Raw genomic sequence first — 18,875 nt, 5'->3', positions numbered from 1 at the left:
GGAGGGTGTTTTGAAACTCCTCCATGATGACAGAAGGGGCTGCTACATCCTCACTGCAGAAATGATCTGGTTTCACACTGCTTTAACTGCCATGGCTCAATGCTAGGGAATCCTGGGAAATGAAGTTTTGTGAAACATTTAGCCTTCTCTGTCAGAGGGTTCTGGTGCCACAAAAAGCCACAGTTCCCATAAATCCATAGCATGGAGCTGTGGCAGTTAAAGCAGTGTCAAACCGAATTATTCCTGCAGTGGGGATGCATGCAACCGAGGTTGTTGCCATCGACTGAAATCCATTTGATGGCTGAACAGACCAAGGCTGAAAGACCCCTAGAAGCCAAGATGATCAGCCACATCATGGGAGGGCATGGTTCACTAGGAAAGATGATAATGCTGGCGAAGGTGGAGAGTAGTAGAAAGAGAGGGACAGATGGCTGGACTCAGTCAAAGAAGCTATGGGACTGAGACCAAATTTTAAGCAGAGCAGTGCAGGATGGAGGGCTTGGAGTAAGATGGAGAAGCTTCTTACTCCTTTACTCCTTCTTATTCCTACTCCCCAGCCCTGTTTTTTTTTTCCAGTGAGTCATATCTTCTCATCCAAAATACACCAGCCTAAATTTTGTCTGGCTTGATCTATTCAGGGACCCATTTGTTTTGTCTTTTTGGCAGTGTCCTCAACACTCTTCTCCAGCACCACATCTCAGATGAATTGGTTTTCTTCCTATCTTTGTTCTTACCTGCCCAGCTCTGGCATCTGTACATGGTAATAGGGAATACAATGGCATGGATGACTAACTTTTGTGTTCAGTTGTATATCTGCATTTTAGTTTTTCCATAGCCACCCTCCCCATTCTTAATCTTCCTATTTCCTGGCTGCAGTCCTTGTTTCTATCAATATTTGAACCCGGCTATGAGAATTCTTTCACTATTTCTCTTTCCTCATTGCCTAGGTTGAATGTATGTAGATTCTCCATGGTCATTATTTTTGTTTTCTTTAAGTCCAAAAGTAGCCCTGCCTTTGTACTTTCTTCTTTGATCTTCCTCAGTAGTTGTTCCAGGTCTATGAGGTTTTCCGCTAGTACTGTGGTGTCGTCTGCACATCTTACATTGTTGATATTCCTTCCTCCTATTTTCACACCTCCTTCTTCTGTGTCCAAGCCTGCTTTTGTTACAATATGTTCTGCATATATGTGGAACAGGTAGGGTGATAAGATGCAGCCTTGCCTGAAGCCTTTGCCAATTGGGAATCATTCTGTTCAAGTAGCCTCTTGTCCTAGATACAAATTCCCCATCAGGGCTATCAGATGTGCTGGCACTCCCATGTCTTTAAGGGCATTCCATAGCCTTTCATGATCTGGTGGCGCAGTGCTTAAATGCCTGTACTGCAGCCACTCACAGATCATAGGGTTGTGAGTTCAATACCAGCCCAGGACTCAAGCTTTGACACAGGCTTGCATCCTTCTCTAAAATGAGTACCCAGATTGTTGGGGGCAATTAGCTTACACTTTGTAAACCGCTTAGTACATCGGGAAACACTATAGAAATGTGCTTGCCGTTGCTATGCAGTCAAAGGCTTTGCTATAGTCTATAAGGCACATGCTGATTTTCTTTTGGAATTCCTTGGTGTGCTCCATTAGCCATCACTGTAGCAATAATGCCGTTTGACAACACTTTTCAGAAAGCTGACAGAATGACTATCCAATGATTTGAGATGTGGTGCTAGAGAAGATTGCCAATGATACTGTGGACAGCTAAAAAGACAAACAAATGGGCCCTAGAACAGATCAAACCCAAACTCTCCCTGGAAGACAAAATGATCAAATTGGGGCTGTTGTATTTTGGCCACATCATGAGAAGACATGAATCATTAGAAAAGAAAATGATGCTAGGAAAAGTAAAAGGCAGCAGAAAGAGAGGGAGAAAACATGCTATATGTATAGACTCAATCAAAGAGACCAGGGACCTGAGCCTGCTGGACCTGAGCAGCGCAGTGGATGACAGAGTTTTGGAAATGTCTCATCCATGAGGTCACCATGAATTAAAGTCAAATCGAGGGCAGTTAACAACAACAAACTCCATCCTATGGAGCAGTCTTGGGTTGACATCACCCAGTTGTGGTAACTCATGGTGTCACCCTCCCATTCACCTCCCATACCACACAACATGCAAACTAAGGAATATTTGGAGGTAATCTTTACCAGTTCCTTCTTTAGTCATAGCATAAAAAGGAGGAAAGAGGGAGGGAAGAAGGAATCTAGTAGCACATTTAAGATGAACTAATTTATTTTAATATGAGGTTTTGTAGATATCAATCTACTTCATATCACTGATGGAGAGATAGTGACAGCAACATTATTTCAGCATTGTTACACGGATGTGGAAGCTTCCAAGAATCAGATAAGATCTGGTGCCTATAGGCTGTTAGACCTGTATCACTCATGAAGAAAAAGAAGAAGAAACAAGACCTGCTTTACTCTATTAGCATGCACACATTAATTAGATCCATCCATCCATTGATCTGTTGTGACATTTTTATTTAGAAATAATAACTCCATCCATCCCTTAACATACTAAATTAATTACACTGACTGATTGAGCATGGACATAGGAAGACATTTGTTCTCAGTGGCAATTTTACTCAAGCTTGTGTTAAATGAAGGGTGGCAATCAGCTGACTTCCCAGATGCTGTTGGACAGCAGTTCCCAACATTCCTCACCACTGCTCGTGTTGGCTAGGACTGCTGGGACTTGCAGTACAATCCCATCCCCTTTTCTGCAGAAAGCCCTCATGGTGGCTAATTCAGAGGTATGGCCTTTGAATTGCCATCAAAATGCATTGAGATGGTTGTGGGAAATCCTCATGACCAAAACTACATGGAAAAATCTACTTGTCTCCTAAAGGCAGCAGATCCTGTCTGATCTTGGAAGTTGAGCAGAGTAAAGCTCAAATTAGTACTTGGATGGGAGACAGTCAATAAATATTAGGTGCTGCAAGCTACAGTTCAGAGGGAGGAACTGGCAAATCCCACCTCTGAGTATTCCTTGCCTAAGAAAACCCTATGAAATGTATCAAGTCATAAGTGAATCGACAGCTTGAAGGCATACTCACCATAAGTTTTTAGAAACAGTCCAGTGCTTCAGTGCTTAATAATAATAATAATAATAATAATAATAATAATAATAATAATTTTTATTTATATATCCTGCCTCTCCCCACGGATCGAGGCGGGAGAACAGCACATATATAAATTTACACATAGTTAAAATACATTCTCATTATACAAAACAAAATTTAAAAACACATTAAAATACCTGTACATATGCAATATCAAACTCTGGTTCCTCATCAAGTTCCGAGTGGAGTATCATCTCAAGCTGTTAAAGTCTCCCCTGCCACTGATAAAGGTTTCCTTCCAATCAGTTTTAAAAGGTTGCAAGGGGAAGAAGCATGTACTTTGCCTGAGTCCAAAGGTCTAGGGGGCACAGCCCAGTGTGCACCCCCATTACCTTAAGGGAGATAGGCTGCCATATATATATATATATATATATATATATATATATATATATGCATAAAGTAGAAAAAATTTGTCCAAAAAACCTGTGTCAACTTGCACAATGGTCAATACAGTAATACTCTCTTCCCCAGCCTGGCTGTCTCCCACAGGCACAGTCAGTGGCGGTGAAGACTTTTAAGCACTGAAGCACTGAAGTTGGAGGAGGAAGCAGGACAAGTGCTCACTCCCCAAGCCTTGTCCCCAGTCTGGTTGTCCCTTAGGAGACAGCCAAAGTAGGGAAGAGGATGAAAGACAAGCCCTCTCCGTTCAAGCCTTATCTCCAACCTGGCTGCTCCACAGGAGACAGCCAGGGTTGGGGGGAGGACGGAGGGCAAGCACTTGCCCCCGAAGCCTCACCTCCATCCTGGCTGCCCCATGGAAGACAGCCAGGATGGGGAGGAGGATGGAGGGCAAGCTCCCCCCCCCAAGCCTTGTCCCCAGCCCAACTGTCTCCCAAAGGGATAGCTGGGCTGTGGAGGGGGAAGATGGGCGGGTGCTCTCCACATCTCGGCTGCCTCCCAAGTGGCCATCCGAGCTGTAGACCCTACATTTTACATCAATTTATCCATGGGTCATATCAAAACCCCTAATTTTGGCACCAGAACCTGCCCTCGACTTGTACGTGACATCAACTTTATTTATCTAAGTAACATCATTTTGATATTTGCTGGTAATCATCAGAAAAGTAATGTTAAAGGGAAAAAGACATATTCTAAACATGGGTTGCTGCCCAGGTTTTCTCTACAATGGAGTGTTTTTGTGTAGCTAAAACTAAAAATTCTAGTTGTGATGCACTCAGAAACTAACAGGTCCCAGAATCGTTTGTGCCTAAGTAAAATTGATCTCAGGGACAGTTTGAGATAATACAAAGTGAGATAGATACGCAGGCCCAAAATAGATGCAAAAAAAGAGCCCCGGTGGCACAATTAAATGCCTGTACTTCAGCCACCCACACACAAACCACAAGATTGTGAGTTCAAAACCAGCCAGGGGCTAAGGGTCGACTCAGCCTGGTATCCCTCCAAGGTCGCTAAAATGAGTACCCAGCTTGTTGTGGGCAATTAGCTTACACTTTGTAAACCACTTACTACATCAGTAAGCAGTATAGAAATGTACTTGCTATTGCTTGCTTGCTAAAATGGTCCACCCACACCCAGCAGACTTCTGTATTTGGTTATCTTTATACATCATGCATGAAAAAGGGACTGTATTTTTTCATTCATTTTTTTATTGTACATAAATCATACAAACAAAAGAAAAGGAGATGGCACTATGTGGGGGTGAAGGGGGCTTTGTTGCAAGTTGTACTAGAACTCTATAATGATGCTTGATCATTAGGAGCAGCTCAATGGAATCATCTTACGATCTTGGATCTTTCTGTATTTCTACTCTATCTACTCAATTGTGCATTTTCAGCTCTAGGACAGAATAATAAAGGCTTATTTGGAAATCACAGTCTGCTGCTGCTTTGGGGTTTGTTTGTTTTTGCAGTACATTAAACAATGCATATTAAATCCTGCTAAATTAACCTTACACACACCCTTCTCTCCACCCAAAAATCCTAAAGTGAAAATATAGGTGTTGTTTATTTTTTAGAACTTTATAAGTCTTGAACAGAGTTTTATCGCTTTCACTTTGTTGGTCAGGTAATACAGCCCAGCCATGATGAGTACTCTAATCAACTGGTCTATCATGGCCTCTGGAGTCAGTTCTGAGTGCGAAGTTTTCCAGTAGTTCAATGCCTGAGCCACTTTTTCTTCTAATAAAAGAGCCCTAATAACAAAAGTATATGGAGAAAAATTACTGACCACTTGAGATTACTTAAAACTACAAGGAGATACACCAATGAAACCACAAAATATGTAAGGCAATGTTGACTGAAAATTCAAAACTTCAAAAATACATTGTTCACATTACTAACCTGTTGTGTTCAATAGATTTGATGGTAGAAGTCTCGATTTGCAGCTTTTCACAAAAAAATTGAAAATGTTCAAAGGGGATATTGTTAGCAATTGTCTTCAGTACTTTTTCCAAGATCTTTTCTAGAATAAAAACATTGATTATGTTACACAAACTGCAGTTTTATATGACATACTACTGAGACAAAGTCCAGATAAGTACTAAAGGGCATTGCTCTTTTAGAGCTAGTAGAGACTTAGGGGTGAAACAGACTGCTTCAAGCCGCTTCTTCCAAAGGCGGATTGGGGCTACGGCAACCGCACCTCATGGCCCCAATCCACCTTGAAGTCACCTGAAAAAGAAGCAGCAAAGAGCTACTCCTTTTTCTGGCAGCAAGAAGGCAGCTTTTCCTGCCCACTGCTGCTGGAAGCCAGTTTGAAGATGCTCCAGTGCTATATTATTATAGGTACTATAACGTATAATGTATTTTCCCTGGAAGAAGATTAACCATCCATTATGAAGCCAAGCCCTCCCTCCAGTCCTTCTGCCTTGGTCCAGGCCTTGGAGGTAGAGAGGAACTGCTGGACCTCTTACCCTTTCCCTCCACCACTCCCTTCTCCTTTTGTGTCATGTCTTTTTAGATTGTAAGCCCAAGGGCAGGGGACAGTCTAATTAAAAAGATTGTATGTACAGCACTGTGTAAATTTACAGCGCTTCATAAATAAAGGTTAATAATAATAATAATAATAATAGTATAAGTCCTTTTCGACTGAGACACAACAGAGAAATCAATCCCCACCAGGAAATAAAGCAGTCTTAGACCAAAATGGATCTAGCCAAATTGCATCCTTTGATGGATGCGCTGGATAGAAGACTAGGTACTATAATGCTGCTTTGCTGATGTAACTAAAAAGTGTAGACAGGACTTAAGTGGCAGTTAATACTATTGATACCCCATGGTCTGGCCCTCTGCACTCCTCCTCTTTTCAATATCAAGTTGATATCAAAAGGGATGTTTTAGACATGTAGCCGAGAAGGCACCCCCAGTGCAGGAAACTTGCCATATGATATACGAACATCTGTGACTATATAAAGAGATCCAACTGGATCAGCATGGGGGAAGCTCAAAAGCACCTAGCTGGAATAGACGAATCAAGATTGGAATCTAAATAACCCCTTAATTGATAGGAGTGACGGTGGGTGATAGATCTGGTGTTTGCAAAAGAACAAAAGTCTGACATACTTCCCATTATACAGAGACACTTGCATTAATTGTCCAGCTATTTATAAGTTCCCTTCTCATTCGTCTCTGCTGGAAACATAATTTTAAACCCAAAATCTGCTCCAGGATAAGTTTCGCCCTATACCAAAGGCACCCCCAATTTGGCTTCTTTTGAAATTCAGACAGACGCTCTGTCAGACATCTTGCTTGACTCCACTGTATTGCTGGCAGCTGCTGAGCTATTTCATTCCACAGTGTTCCCTGACTGGAGCCCCACTTCTGGAATTGGTACAGTATTACTGTCTACAATCCTTAAAGTCATTATCTGCTGCCACCTTTTATATCATTTGTTCTTGTGAATGAGTGTGAATTTGCTTTTGTGTGAGTGGTTATTCCCTTTTACAAATATATTTGGACCTTGCATTCTGGAGCTCTGTTTCTCAGAAATGGTATATACAGGTTTGATTCCTTCTTTGAGTTGCCCAAGCCCTCTCGGCTACTACAATTGAGCTAATAAAATTCCTCTATTAAATATTGATTGTGGGTGCCCTCTCAGGACCCTGGCATTTGAGTAACACTATCATATTGTTAATAGCAATCCACTGCAAATGTACTACTGGAAGACCTCGGATGGACTAAGGAAAGGGGGGGGGGGCAATTTCTGTTTGTTTCAAATGCTGATAAAAAGGCACTTAATTTTCCCTATGTCTGTCTAGCATTTACATTAATCTGGAATATGATGGGATAAAGAAAGAGTAGAGAGGTCATTGTATGGGCAAAGATGATGGGGCCAGACAACAAAGAAGATTTTCCATAGATTTCTTCACTTACAGCTGAATTTGAAGAATGTGAAGGAAAGTAATTACAACATTGTAAGAATAGAGACAATCACAAAACAAGGTTAGGTGTGTCTAAGAAAAGCATCTCAAGTCTAAAAATTCTGGGACCTTAGGGAACATTAACAAATAATTTATTTGGGGGTTTTTAAAAAATTATGTTAGGAATGCCAGACTGTATACATTGTGAGATAATTAGTGATATTGCAAGAAATATAAACTTACCATCTCTTCTGTCAGCACTTTCTAAGTAATGTGTTATGGGCAACAGTTGTTTTCCTTTACAGACTTCTACTGGAGGTCTGATCAGAATATTTCCATCAAAATTTATATCCTTCAATCCCAGGAGAAGGTGCATATCACTAGGCAAATGCAGCATCTTGTTTTCTCACAAAACAAAGTATGTAGCATTAATATTTGCATTACGTCAGACAGAAACATTGGTGGCCATAAATAAACAACTCAATCCTATTTTTTACAGATTTTCAGAACCATTGGTGACTTCTATGAAAGGAGGCTTTTAGGGTGTTTTTGAAGAAGCAGTTCAAAGACAATATGTAAGTAAAGTAATATGAAGTAAATTTTAAGTGTGGGTAATATCAAATGCTGCACACTTTCAAGGAGGATATTTTCTCTTAGAAGTGTGTCATTCTTCTTTATAGTCTCTGTGACTTACAATTATGGGATTTTCTGTGCTATGTGCAGACCATCTTTGGAAACTTCTAAAGCTAGATGTCTTCAGCTGAGGGTCCAGACCCCTTCTACTGCACGTGACGAATGTGGTCCCTGCTCTAACTTCCTCAGTTCCCTTTCATCTGCCATCATAGCTACATCATAGGGAACTTTGTGCATTACTCTTCTTCAGCTTATTTTTTTTCCTTGACTCTTCTCCAGTTTATGACATCTGCAGCATAATTAAAAGAAGTGTGTAAATAGGAAAGAAGATCCCCCAGAAGGACAGCTATTCTAAGTCCCACCTTTGCTTGGGGGAGGCCTTGTTGTGGACAAGTACTCCCACTATAGAGCCTTTTCCCAGCAGACCTGTTGGAACAGGGCTTCACATCTTAAAACCCTTCCCTGGGAATTGACTATAAACACAGCTGATCTCACAGGGCAAGTATTCACAAAGGGAAGCTCAAGTAATTATAAAGTCATTGGCATGCATGTAGGCATAAATATCAAAGGACTGCATCTTAATATGGAAACAAAGGTAGGTTTGTTGGTATTAATTACTATTTTCAGTAATCATAGTTCCCAACATCTGTCTGCAAACAAAAGAAATGAAACATGTCTTCATGCTCCATATGATGTGAAATGTTTAAATGGTTCTGTGAACCGCTTTGATCGTCTTGGTATATAAATAAAGCATATTATTATTATTATATGACATTGTTCATGCAATATATATCACAGTTATTTGTGGTTCTTCGTGATCTCTGTGAGCAGGGAATTGGCTATTAGCACAACTGATCTCACCATCCAAATTAGGCCTCTTTTCACAACCTCTACGGGCATTGTTTCACACACTTTAGTGCCATCAGCTTCCAATGGATCGAGCTAGTTCTAGTACTAACAAGACCTATCTTGCTCATCAGGGAACCTTGGTATTGTCAACTTCAGATTAAGCCTGGCACTGCTTGAAGATATCAGCACTATGCAAATCTGTGTGGATTCTGTCTGAAGACTGCTGCTTCTGTTCATAAGAATCAGTCCAGTTCTGCTACTGTTATATTACATTATCTGTCACTCAGAGATTTAAACCTGCTCTTGTACCTTTGGCTTGTACAAAGGAGTTGTTGTATCTGTCATTTTGACAGTACCGTCTGTTCCAGTTTTTCCAGTTGCTGTGAGCTGTAATGATGTGGCCTCAGCCTTGTCTGTGACTGGTTCTTCCATTCCTATTCTAGAATGCTCTAAGAAGATATTCTCCTGGAGTTAAACCTGACAGATCTCCAGTGTTTGGTGGTCTTGACAGCTGTGCTTTGCCGCGCTCTTGCACCTGACTCAGCATAGCTTTCATAAACTCCTATTCTGTCATGACCTCCTCACCCAAACTAATGGTTGGACTTGACACCCTTGATCTCATGGTTTGGGAGATATTCTCTCAGAGATATTTACCATCCTTCACTTTGCACATAGACCATCAATCAGGAAGTTGTACAGCTATAAGTAGAGGTGTTTCCTCAGTTTTCTCAGCGACATTCATGTGGATTGGCACCAAGTGTCAATTAATCATATCTTCAGTTCTTGTCTTCCTTGGCTTTGCAGGGACTCTCTATCACTTTGATGACTTTGTAAACTGCCCTCTTGGCCTTCGTTCGACCTTGAAACTTCCCTTTTTGGTTCATGCATCCTTTGATTAAGCTTTTCTTCAAACCTTTCCTTCTGCCCCTGCTTGGGACTTATGGCTGGTTCTCTCCCTGTTATAGAGACATTCTTTTTAACCCCATGCTTCATGAGGCTTATGGCTCCTCACATGGAAGACTGTGTTCCTTGTGGCCATCCCTTCTACCAGAAGATCAAGTGATCTGGCTGTTTTGTAGGTAGACCTGCCATTCTTCCAATTCTACAATGACAAGATGGTCCTGTTTCCAAATGTCACATTCCTCCCAAAAGTGGCTTCCTCCTTTCATTTGTCTCTGTAGCTCTTGCTTCTGACTTTCTTCCCAAATTTGTCCACAGATGACTCACACACTTGGCACATGCTGGATGGCAGATGTGTCTTCATCTTCTACACTGATGGGACAAAGTACTTCAGGAAATCTTGTAGACTTTTTGTCTGATGTGGAACTCATAGGCAAGGTTGTCAAGCTTCCTTGCAGTGGATTTCAAAGTGGCTGGCTACTACCTTTTCATTATCCAACCAGATTTCCAGAAAACCAGAGTCTTCCTCTATTCATTCTCATTCCACAAGAGCTGGCTCTACTTCCTCAGCATTCTTGGTTGATGTGCAGATAAAGACTAGCTGTCATGCAGTCACTTGGACTCAAACACTTACCTTTGTAAAGTACTATAGGCTTGATATTGCGGCCAGAAATTCTACTTCCTTTGGTTTGTCTGTGCTTCATTCATCATGAGCATAGTCTCACCCTCCATCCAGGTGTGTATAGCTTCCTAATTTCTGATATGTGTGAGTCACAGAGACCACAAAGAAGAAGAGCAGGAACTTATCTGGATCTGTGATTGTTCGAATGGTCATCTATGAACTCATACAACTCACCTCCCATCTATTGCTGTGCTTCCTTGGTTACTGACTGCTGTGGCAGACATGAAACTGAAGAAGTTTGAATGGTAACTGTACTGAACATGCACAGTAAGGAGGGGGCTCAGCCAAAGAGATTTAGCTCTACAAGTTTCCAAACACAGTCTACAGAAGCACAGAGAATCCCTTATATGTGAGTTCACAGATGACCACTCAAAGAACCAGTTATAGGTAAGTAACCTGCTTTTATCAACATCTCTGTCTTCTTTCCATTTCTGTGTTCATCTGCTTTAATCTGGGGGACATTTAGAGCATGGAATACTGTATTCTTCTAGATGCATTAATATAATTCCAAATAGGGATCTCAATGGGTAGCATGTGTAGTTTTGCATATGGAACTTGATGCTATTTTCTGTTCCAAGTGTAGAAATCTTTCTAGATTTTTGCACAAGTTCTGCTGTCACTGTATTACTTTTATATCTGACTTTCCCTATGATATTGCACATAATGCTTACCTCTGAGATCAAGGCGCTGTAAATTAAAGAGTGATGAAAATCTTGAGGGAAGCTTTGTTAAGCAATTGTTGTTTGCTATTAGAGTGATTAGCGTTTTTATTTCCCCTATACTTTCTGGTATTTCTTGTAATTCATTATAAGATATATCAAGCTCTTTAAGGACCACCAGTCTGGATATCTCTGCTGAAAGTGATTTTAACTGAGGATTAAAAAATGGGGAAAAATAGTTACAACATTAGATATTTATACAGAGAAGTTATTTATGTCAAGACCCAAGCCCACAGTTGGACCACATTTTACTGCCTTGAGCAACGACTGGCTTTTATTGACAAATAATACTTTCATTAACACTATCACTAGTATGACAACATATTCTACCACAACTGAAGGCAACAAGTGAGCACAGCAGATGCAAAATAGTTTTCGTGCTGGATATTTCTATCCTCCAACGCCTGCTTCCTGAAGTGACTGCCTTACTCTGCTAATGGTAGATTTAGTCCGAATTGTGCAACATAGATGTACTTCTGTTAAAGCTTACAGGACATGTCTGTGATCTGAACAAAGATAGACCTAAGCTATTCTCTGCTATAAATCTAATTGTGTCTGGCCCCAATTTTATGAGGCTCTCAAGGCTTCATTGGCATGCACTGGTGAGAGCAAAGAATAACATCTGACATTAAATTCTTCAGTTCCTCCCAAGGTTAGCAATCGTCTGTACCTTTAAGAGGATTGAAAGTTGCTCAGACAAAGCATTTTTGCTATGAGGTGTACACAATCTTCGTGCCACTGTTTTTTTCCCCTGAATCTAAATGATAATCTCATTTAGAGTAGACCCATTTAAACAGTGAGTTTACATAAATGTTGACTATTAAACAATTGATTCTCTGGGTTTACTCTAACTGGGAATAGCAAATGAATATAGGCACTTGTCAACTGTTTAGCACTAGTTGGCTTCAGTCATACTGTAATGATTTACAATCACTAGGTCCCTTTTTTAAAATCCTCAAGCACCTCCACCTCCAACAAGGGAATTTCTTATTCCAAGTCTTGCATTTGTGTGAAATTGCACCATCACTAGGGCTATGGTCATGAATTGTAGTAGTTTAGGACACAGTGTATATGACTCTCCCATCACATGTTTTCATGTCTCACCCACCCATTTTATTCATTCTACTGGCAAATATGTTTTGCTAATGTATTGCTGGAGTTCTGTTGGCATATCTATGACAATCTGATGATGGGATTGAATTTCTGCCAAATCTGCTTCAGTGCTGAAGAAGATGGGACAATCTCTATTGTGTATGCTATGCTATACTGAGCCATTTACTACCAGTTAATTTACTAGAAAGCTGCTAAACCACTGCCCCCAAGTCATTCTGCATCTGGTGAAGAGGAAAGGAAGTATCTGGCTATGTCCCTGTCACTAGTTGCACATTAATTACATCATTTGCTGAGGTCTAGAGGTCTCAGTGGCTAATGCAATCACTTTACATCTGGCTACAGGTGCTTCTCCAATCCTCCTGCTTTCCATGAACCATGGAATGCCCATGGATGGAGCTTAAACAGCTGTCTGGTAAGTCTAGTTTGGGGGGCTCTGATTGTTGCAGAGGGAAGAAGGGAATACCAACCTTTGCAGCAAGCAAAATAGACACATGCTGGTGTAAGATTTACTCACACCTGCATAAGTAGATTGAAGAATACTGTTGTGGCTTCTAGGACAACTGACAAGTGCATTTGGGTGACCTTTATACAAGCAGTTCCTGCAATTCTCTGACAGTATAACAGTCAGCAGCATACCTAGTGGGATGCTCAAATGATCTCTCCCCCACTTCCTGAACTGGGCACTCCATCCTCTCCATAATCCCATAATTTCACAGCTGGAGCATCCCACTTCATGAATCTTAATAGGCCATAAATATGAAGTTATCTATGGCATGAACCTCTATATTCTAAGTAACATTATTACCTTGAATCCATTTTTCTGGCACAGGGTTAATTTCTGCAGTGATGAAATTTGGCAAATTTCACTTGGAAAAGATGCAAAATGGTTGTTTGACAGATTTAACTCTTTTAGTTCTAGCAGCTCCTTAATTTCTGAGGGAATGAACTGTATCTTGTTTTCAGAAAGATCAAGCACCTTAAGTCGATTTAGAGCACATAACTCTCGGGGAAACAAAATAAATTTGTTATGGTGTAAGAGCAAAACCCGAAGAGAGTACATTTTTTGCACATTTGTTGGAATACTACTTATTTGATTGTGACTTAGGTCGAAGTAACTTAATCTTGAAAGAGTGGAAAAGTGTATGGAAAAGGATGGCAGTTTGTTCTTGCTCAAATTTAAATATTGCAAATTTTTAATGAATGAAATTTCAGTAGTTATTTCTGAAATATAATTTCCACTAAGATTTAGATGTTTAAGAGCCACCAGCGCACACAGTCCCATTGGAAACAAGGCCAACTTGTTGCAGCTCAAGTCAATTCTGGTGATTTCTGTACAACTTTTAATTTCGACCGGGATATACATTAAAGCATTGTCTGATACCTCTAAGATGGAAAGCTCTTTAATGTATGCTATTTGTTCATCTAATAAGATCAGTTGATTTCTGTTTAGGTAGAGCTCCTTTAAATGTTTTAGTTTGTACAGGTTGTTGGGAAGCTTTTTAAATTGGTTGTCACTGAGGCTGAGACGTTCCAATGTAGTACATTTGCAAATATTATCAGTAATGTTTTTTAATAAGTTTTTGGCAAGATTGAGCTCTTGAAGCTTTTGCAAGTTCTCTACTTTATCTGATAGGCTTTCTAACTGGTTATCATCTAGTCTCAGTTTTTCTAACTGTACTAGCTGAAACAGCTGGACAGGCAAAAATAGCAACTTGTTGCTGCTTAATGAAAGTTCTTTTAATTTTCTTAGTTCTTTAATTTCCTTTGGCAAACTTTGGATCTGATTTTCTGTCAAGCTGAGTTTGCTTAGATTTGGAAGGTAACAGAGAGCCTTTGGGAATATTGTCATCTTGTTGGCATTTAAATAGAGGACATTCAGATTTTCCATGTTAGTCAAACTCTCTATCTGAGTTACTTTATTTCCATTGAGGTCTAAAATTTCCAGGTTCCTCAGGTTTTTTAAACCAGATGGAAACATTTCAATGTTGTTGTGGCTGAGCAGAAGGTACTTAAGTTTTGAAAGTTTTGAAAGTTCATCTGGGAGCCATGATATTTGGTTATGGCTGAGGTTTAAAGTTCTAAGGTTTCGAAGGAAGCATATTTCAGGAGGCAATGATGTTAACTGATTTCCTTCCATGGATAATATTTCTATGTTTGTCAACTGTTTTATCTCTTTTGGTATGGTTTTGATTTCATTATTGTTCAAGTACAAATAATTAAGCATTTTGATGTCAAATATCCCTGTGGGAATTTCAATCAGCGCTTTAGCATTTAATTGAACTGTAAAGTCATCAAGCATCATTTCAGAGAGCGCATCTATGGATAACTTTTGGGGTATTGTAGCACTCTCTATAGAGTGCAGTAAGCTTTTTCTAGCTTGCACTTCCAAATAATCTGTAGGAAGGTCACTTAAGCCTTCAGCATACAGATAAGCAATAAGGTCAGTATCCTTGGTTTCAGACATCAAAATTGCTGATATCTTCTTAATGCTTTCTAGTTTCTCTGCAGAAGGTAAGGCATCTTTTTCAGGATCGCTTTGAGACCCCCCTGAAAAACTTTTGGACAATTTATCCTGAGAGTCACCTGACTTTTCTTCATACAAACTGCTTGTTGAAATATCTGTTATGTCAATAGTTGATAGTGATTGTGAAGTATCTGGTTTTGGACTTGACCCAAGAATTTCGGAATCTTGCCCAGTGTCACTTTTAATCCCAGTACTTGATTCATTTTCATCCTGATTGCCCTCATGTAACGAACTTGAAGATTTTCCAGGTGTGTTAAGTTTTTCAACAGATTGCATTCTCCCATTTACAGGATCTTCTGTAATTCCTTTGGAATTTATATTAGCAGCCTGATTCTCCTCCATTCCACCAGACATACTTTCCAAAATAAAATTTCAATGAAATGCGTGTTCTAACCTTTTATAAGTAAAAAAGAAAGAAAGAAAACAAACAAAAAAGCTCGTGAAATAGTATGTAGTGGGTTTAATTATAAAGAAAGATGACATCAAAATGGCTAGGGATATAGTAACGTAAAACCTAAAATATTTACAGCTCAAAGTATCTGAGATTATGTTTCAACAACAGCTAACAAAATGCATATTGAGGAGGCTGGTGTATTAACACTTTAAAATCTCGATTAGGATTTCTTTGTATTATTAAATGACTTGTTTCCACACCATATTTATAAGCCTAGATGTTAGGATAATTGCCTAGAAACTGTAATTACACAGGCTTTTGCAAGTATATTCAGATGCACTATGTTCAACAAGGCTTATGTCTTAGTAATGACATTTAAAACTTCAGCCCTACAATATAATTTTGTATTCATCTTACATGAAAACTGAATGGTGCTTACTCACGTATAAATGTGTACAGGTTTGCAGCATTAGAGTTCTTTCTCTCTGAGGATCTTTGTTTTAATAGCAAAAATTGCAGTATAAAAAGCCTATTGTAACCCTGCCATCATGTTAATCTCACCTGACAGAATTCCCAACTGCCGCTACAATTCAAAGGGAAGTTCCATTCCAGAACAGTCTTGAATGCCCCATTTCTCTCCTCACATCAACAAGTAACTAGGAATTTCAGTTGTGCTTAGATGTTTGGCAGACATTTAGACCGCAGCTTCACAACATGTCAGCTTGCCCTAAAGGATTGTTTCTGTCAGGTATTGCTCATTAGTGTTGCATTGCATTACAGTGTTGATGACCTTGATCAACACATACCTCCAAATGCCATCAGCTGAGATAACCTATCAGCTGGTACAATCAGATGACAAGTTAATGTAGTGCAACTCCATGTTGCTGTTCTGCTTGTTCCCTTTGCATGGATGCCTGGCTTCTTGGGAAACAATTAAACTTATTATACTGTTCCAGACATAATGGGAAGCTGTGGTTAACTGTGGCTTCTTACCTTGTTTTCCATCTTGCATAAATTAATAGTAAGGGCATGATCCGTGATTGTTTTTGCTGTCAGATAAGAAAGGAAAATGTCACTTCTTTCTTAAACTTTATATTGAGGACAGCATATGCCACGGTCCCTGAATTAGATATGTGCGTAAAGTATTTTAGGCTACTTCGGTTCGCTGTTTTGCCTCTCCAGCAAGCCCTACTATGGATAAATTATTTTCACATGCCACAGATTGAAATCTTTCCACATATCAACCGTTTACAATTTTACTCAATAAATGACAAACCAGGAAGTTAGGGCAGCGTCCAATAGTGGTCTTCTATTGGTGGAACAACCAAGTCTAGCAGAAGGAGGAGCGATCTCCCTCCCTACTTTACCTCCCTACATACATCCCCCAAAAGTACTCCTGGAGGGTGGGTTTTTCTGGCAACGTAGCTACAGGACGGAGGGCAAAGTCCCTACCAATGCAATATAGGAGGTAGGCGCAAGTCCCACTCCCCAGAAGTCCTGCCCTCAGAAGGCAGAATTTTATTGTAAGACAAACATTTTAAAAATTCTATAAATCCACAAACGATAATCTAATTTTGTGTTTCTTTATGTTTGCGCATACACACACACACACACACACACACACACACACATAAACAAACACAAAAATAATAGCTTATCGTTTGTTTTCTAATCTATAAAGTAATTTCCTAACTCATTGTAGTCAGCCTGATTTGCATACATTCCTCGATTTTCTCTAATCTCAGTTAATTTTACAGGTCCTTATGCAAAAAGAAAACAAAGAATTTAGTACATGTACGTATTCTACTCCTTCCTCCCCCTTCTTAATATATAATCTCATCACATTTTTTGCAGTACCCTAATATAATATAGCCAAAATATTCCCTTTTTGTATTTATTTATCTATTCACAATCTTAAACATCTATCAAAGTTTACTTAGTTTCTCTTTTTCTCCAAAAATTTCTAATACATTTCCACTCTTCTTTTATTCCTTTTCTTGGTTTTTTCTTTATAGGCGTGGTCAAAATATCCATATCCATAGCTTCTCTTAATTTTAGCACCCATTCATCAACTGTATTTGGCTTCTCTTACAGTACTTCACATATAACAGTCTTGCTACTAACAGCATATAAAGTAGAAAACGGCTATATCTTTTCCCTTCCTTATTGTTCATGGCATAGGTCATATTCTGCAAGGTCTGTGGTGTAAAAGGTATTTCTGTTTGTAATATCTCTGCCATCATACTGTGAATACTTTTCTGATTCTTTACATTTCCACCAGATATAAAAAAAGTTCCCTTGGATTTCTGGCATTTCCAATAATTGGTTTTTCCAGTTCTGTATATTGCATTAAGTTTAGATGGAGACACGTACCATCAGAACATCATCTTCAAAAGGTTTTCTTTATAATTTTGTCATAAAGTAAAACTATTTGTTCTTTGTCAGGTCTTTTCTGATTTCTTTAAGTGAATGTTTTCCTGATGTCTTATGTTCATTTTAAAAGGTAAAGGTAAAAGGTATTCCCTGTTGAATACCTTTTTCCTTTACCTTTTAAGATGGACACAAGACATCAGAGAAAATATTCATCTTACCATAGCGTATTTAACTGTTTCTTGTTCTAGATCCCTTTCTTTAAGAATCTTATAGTACAGTGATACTAGATTTCCTCTTTCTTCCTCTATAAATATCAAGGCTATTTTTTCTTGTTATGCCTTTCAAAATGTTCTATAATATTTAGAACATTGCTCAGATTATTCTTTATATATCTGTTTGGGAGAAATCCATTTTGATCTTCGTTTATCAGCTCTTTTAGAATCCCTTTCAGTCTCTCTGCCATAATTCATGCAACTATCTTATAGTCAGCATTGATCAGGCAGATAGGTCTATAATTTATTATTTCATATTTCTGTCTTCCTTTAAAGAAATATGTGCGTCTTTCCATGGGTCTGGCAATCCATCTTGTAGTGTATCACTTAAAATATCTCTTAGTGGTGTCAACAACACATCTTCCTTTTTTTTTTTTAATAGAACATGGCTAACAAACCATCTGGACCAGGGGCCTTACCTGTTTTTGTTTTTCTGATAGCGTCCAAGATTTTCTGTTGTTGAAATTTCTAGATTCAGTGTTTTTTTCTATTCTTCATTTAATTTAGGTATGCTTTCTCTCTCTAAATATGAGTAATTTTTTTCTTTATCTTTCCTAGTTTCCGCTTTATTGTTATACAAGTTATCGAAAAACATTCGAAATGTTTTTATGATTTTTTTTGGTTGGTGAATCAAGGCAAACTCCTTCATGTTGAATTTCTGTGATTATCTTCTTTTCCTCCTCTTTTCTCAGTTTGCCAGTACTTTCCGCATTCAAAATGTTTTTGTCTTACCAGTCTTAATTTTTTTCTCTCCATAGTTTATTGTGGCACCAGAGCTCTCTGACACAGAAGGCTCAATGTCTCACAAAACTACAGTTTCCAGAATTCCCTAGCATTGAGCCAGAGCAAGTTAAATGGTCTCAAACTGGATTATTTTTGTAGTGTGTTTTGGACCTAAGACACACTATTGCCAAGGTTTAAAAGAT

At 39.1% G+C, this 18,875-nt stretch overlaps 1 protein-coding gene across 4 annotated transcripts; it reads right to left on the bottom strand.

The window, feature by feature from the left end:
* Positions 1–4,822: 4,822 nt before the first annotated feature.
* On the bottom strand, positions 4,823–16,316 carry LRRD1 (leucine rich repeats and death domain containing 1). Of its 4 annotated transcripts, none has more exons than XM_089531393.1 (6): positions 16,298–16,316; positions 13,192–15,304; positions 11,226–11,424; positions 7,734–7,895; positions 5,473–5,593; positions 4,823–5,324 (listed from the first exon to the last, which is right to left on the bottom strand). In XM_089531393.1, the coding sequence occupies exons 2-6, from the start codon at positions 15,262–15,264 to the stop codon at positions 5,144–5,146; spliced, it is 2,736 nt and encodes a 911-aa protein (XP_089387519.1). In that variant the 5' UTR covers positions 15,265–15,304; positions 16,298–16,316; the 3' UTR covers positions 4,823–5,143. The 4 variants fall into 4 exon arrangements, with proteins under 4 accessions (XP_089387519.1, XP_089387518.1, XP_089387517.1 ...); XM_089531392.1 differs by lacking the exon at positions 16,298–16,316 and adding an exon at positions 15,744–15,850; XM_089531391.1 differs by lacking the exon at positions 16,298–16,316 and adding an exon at positions 15,748–15,850.
* Between the last annotated feature and the right edge of the window lie 2,559 nt (positions 16,317–18,875).

The sequence above is a fragment of the Sceloporus occidentalis genome, unplaced genomic scaffold, assembly GCF_023333645.1.
Source record: "Sceloporus occidentalis isolate IW3139 unplaced genomic scaffold, rSceOcc1.0.p SCAF_7, whole genome shotgun sequence".
Lineage (NCBI taxonomy): Eukaryota > Metazoa > Chordata > Lepidosauria > Squamata > Phrynosomatidae > Sceloporus > Sceloporus occidentalis.
Note: the sequence above shows the minus strand (reverse complement) of the source record. Positions and strands in the feature narration are given on the sequence as shown.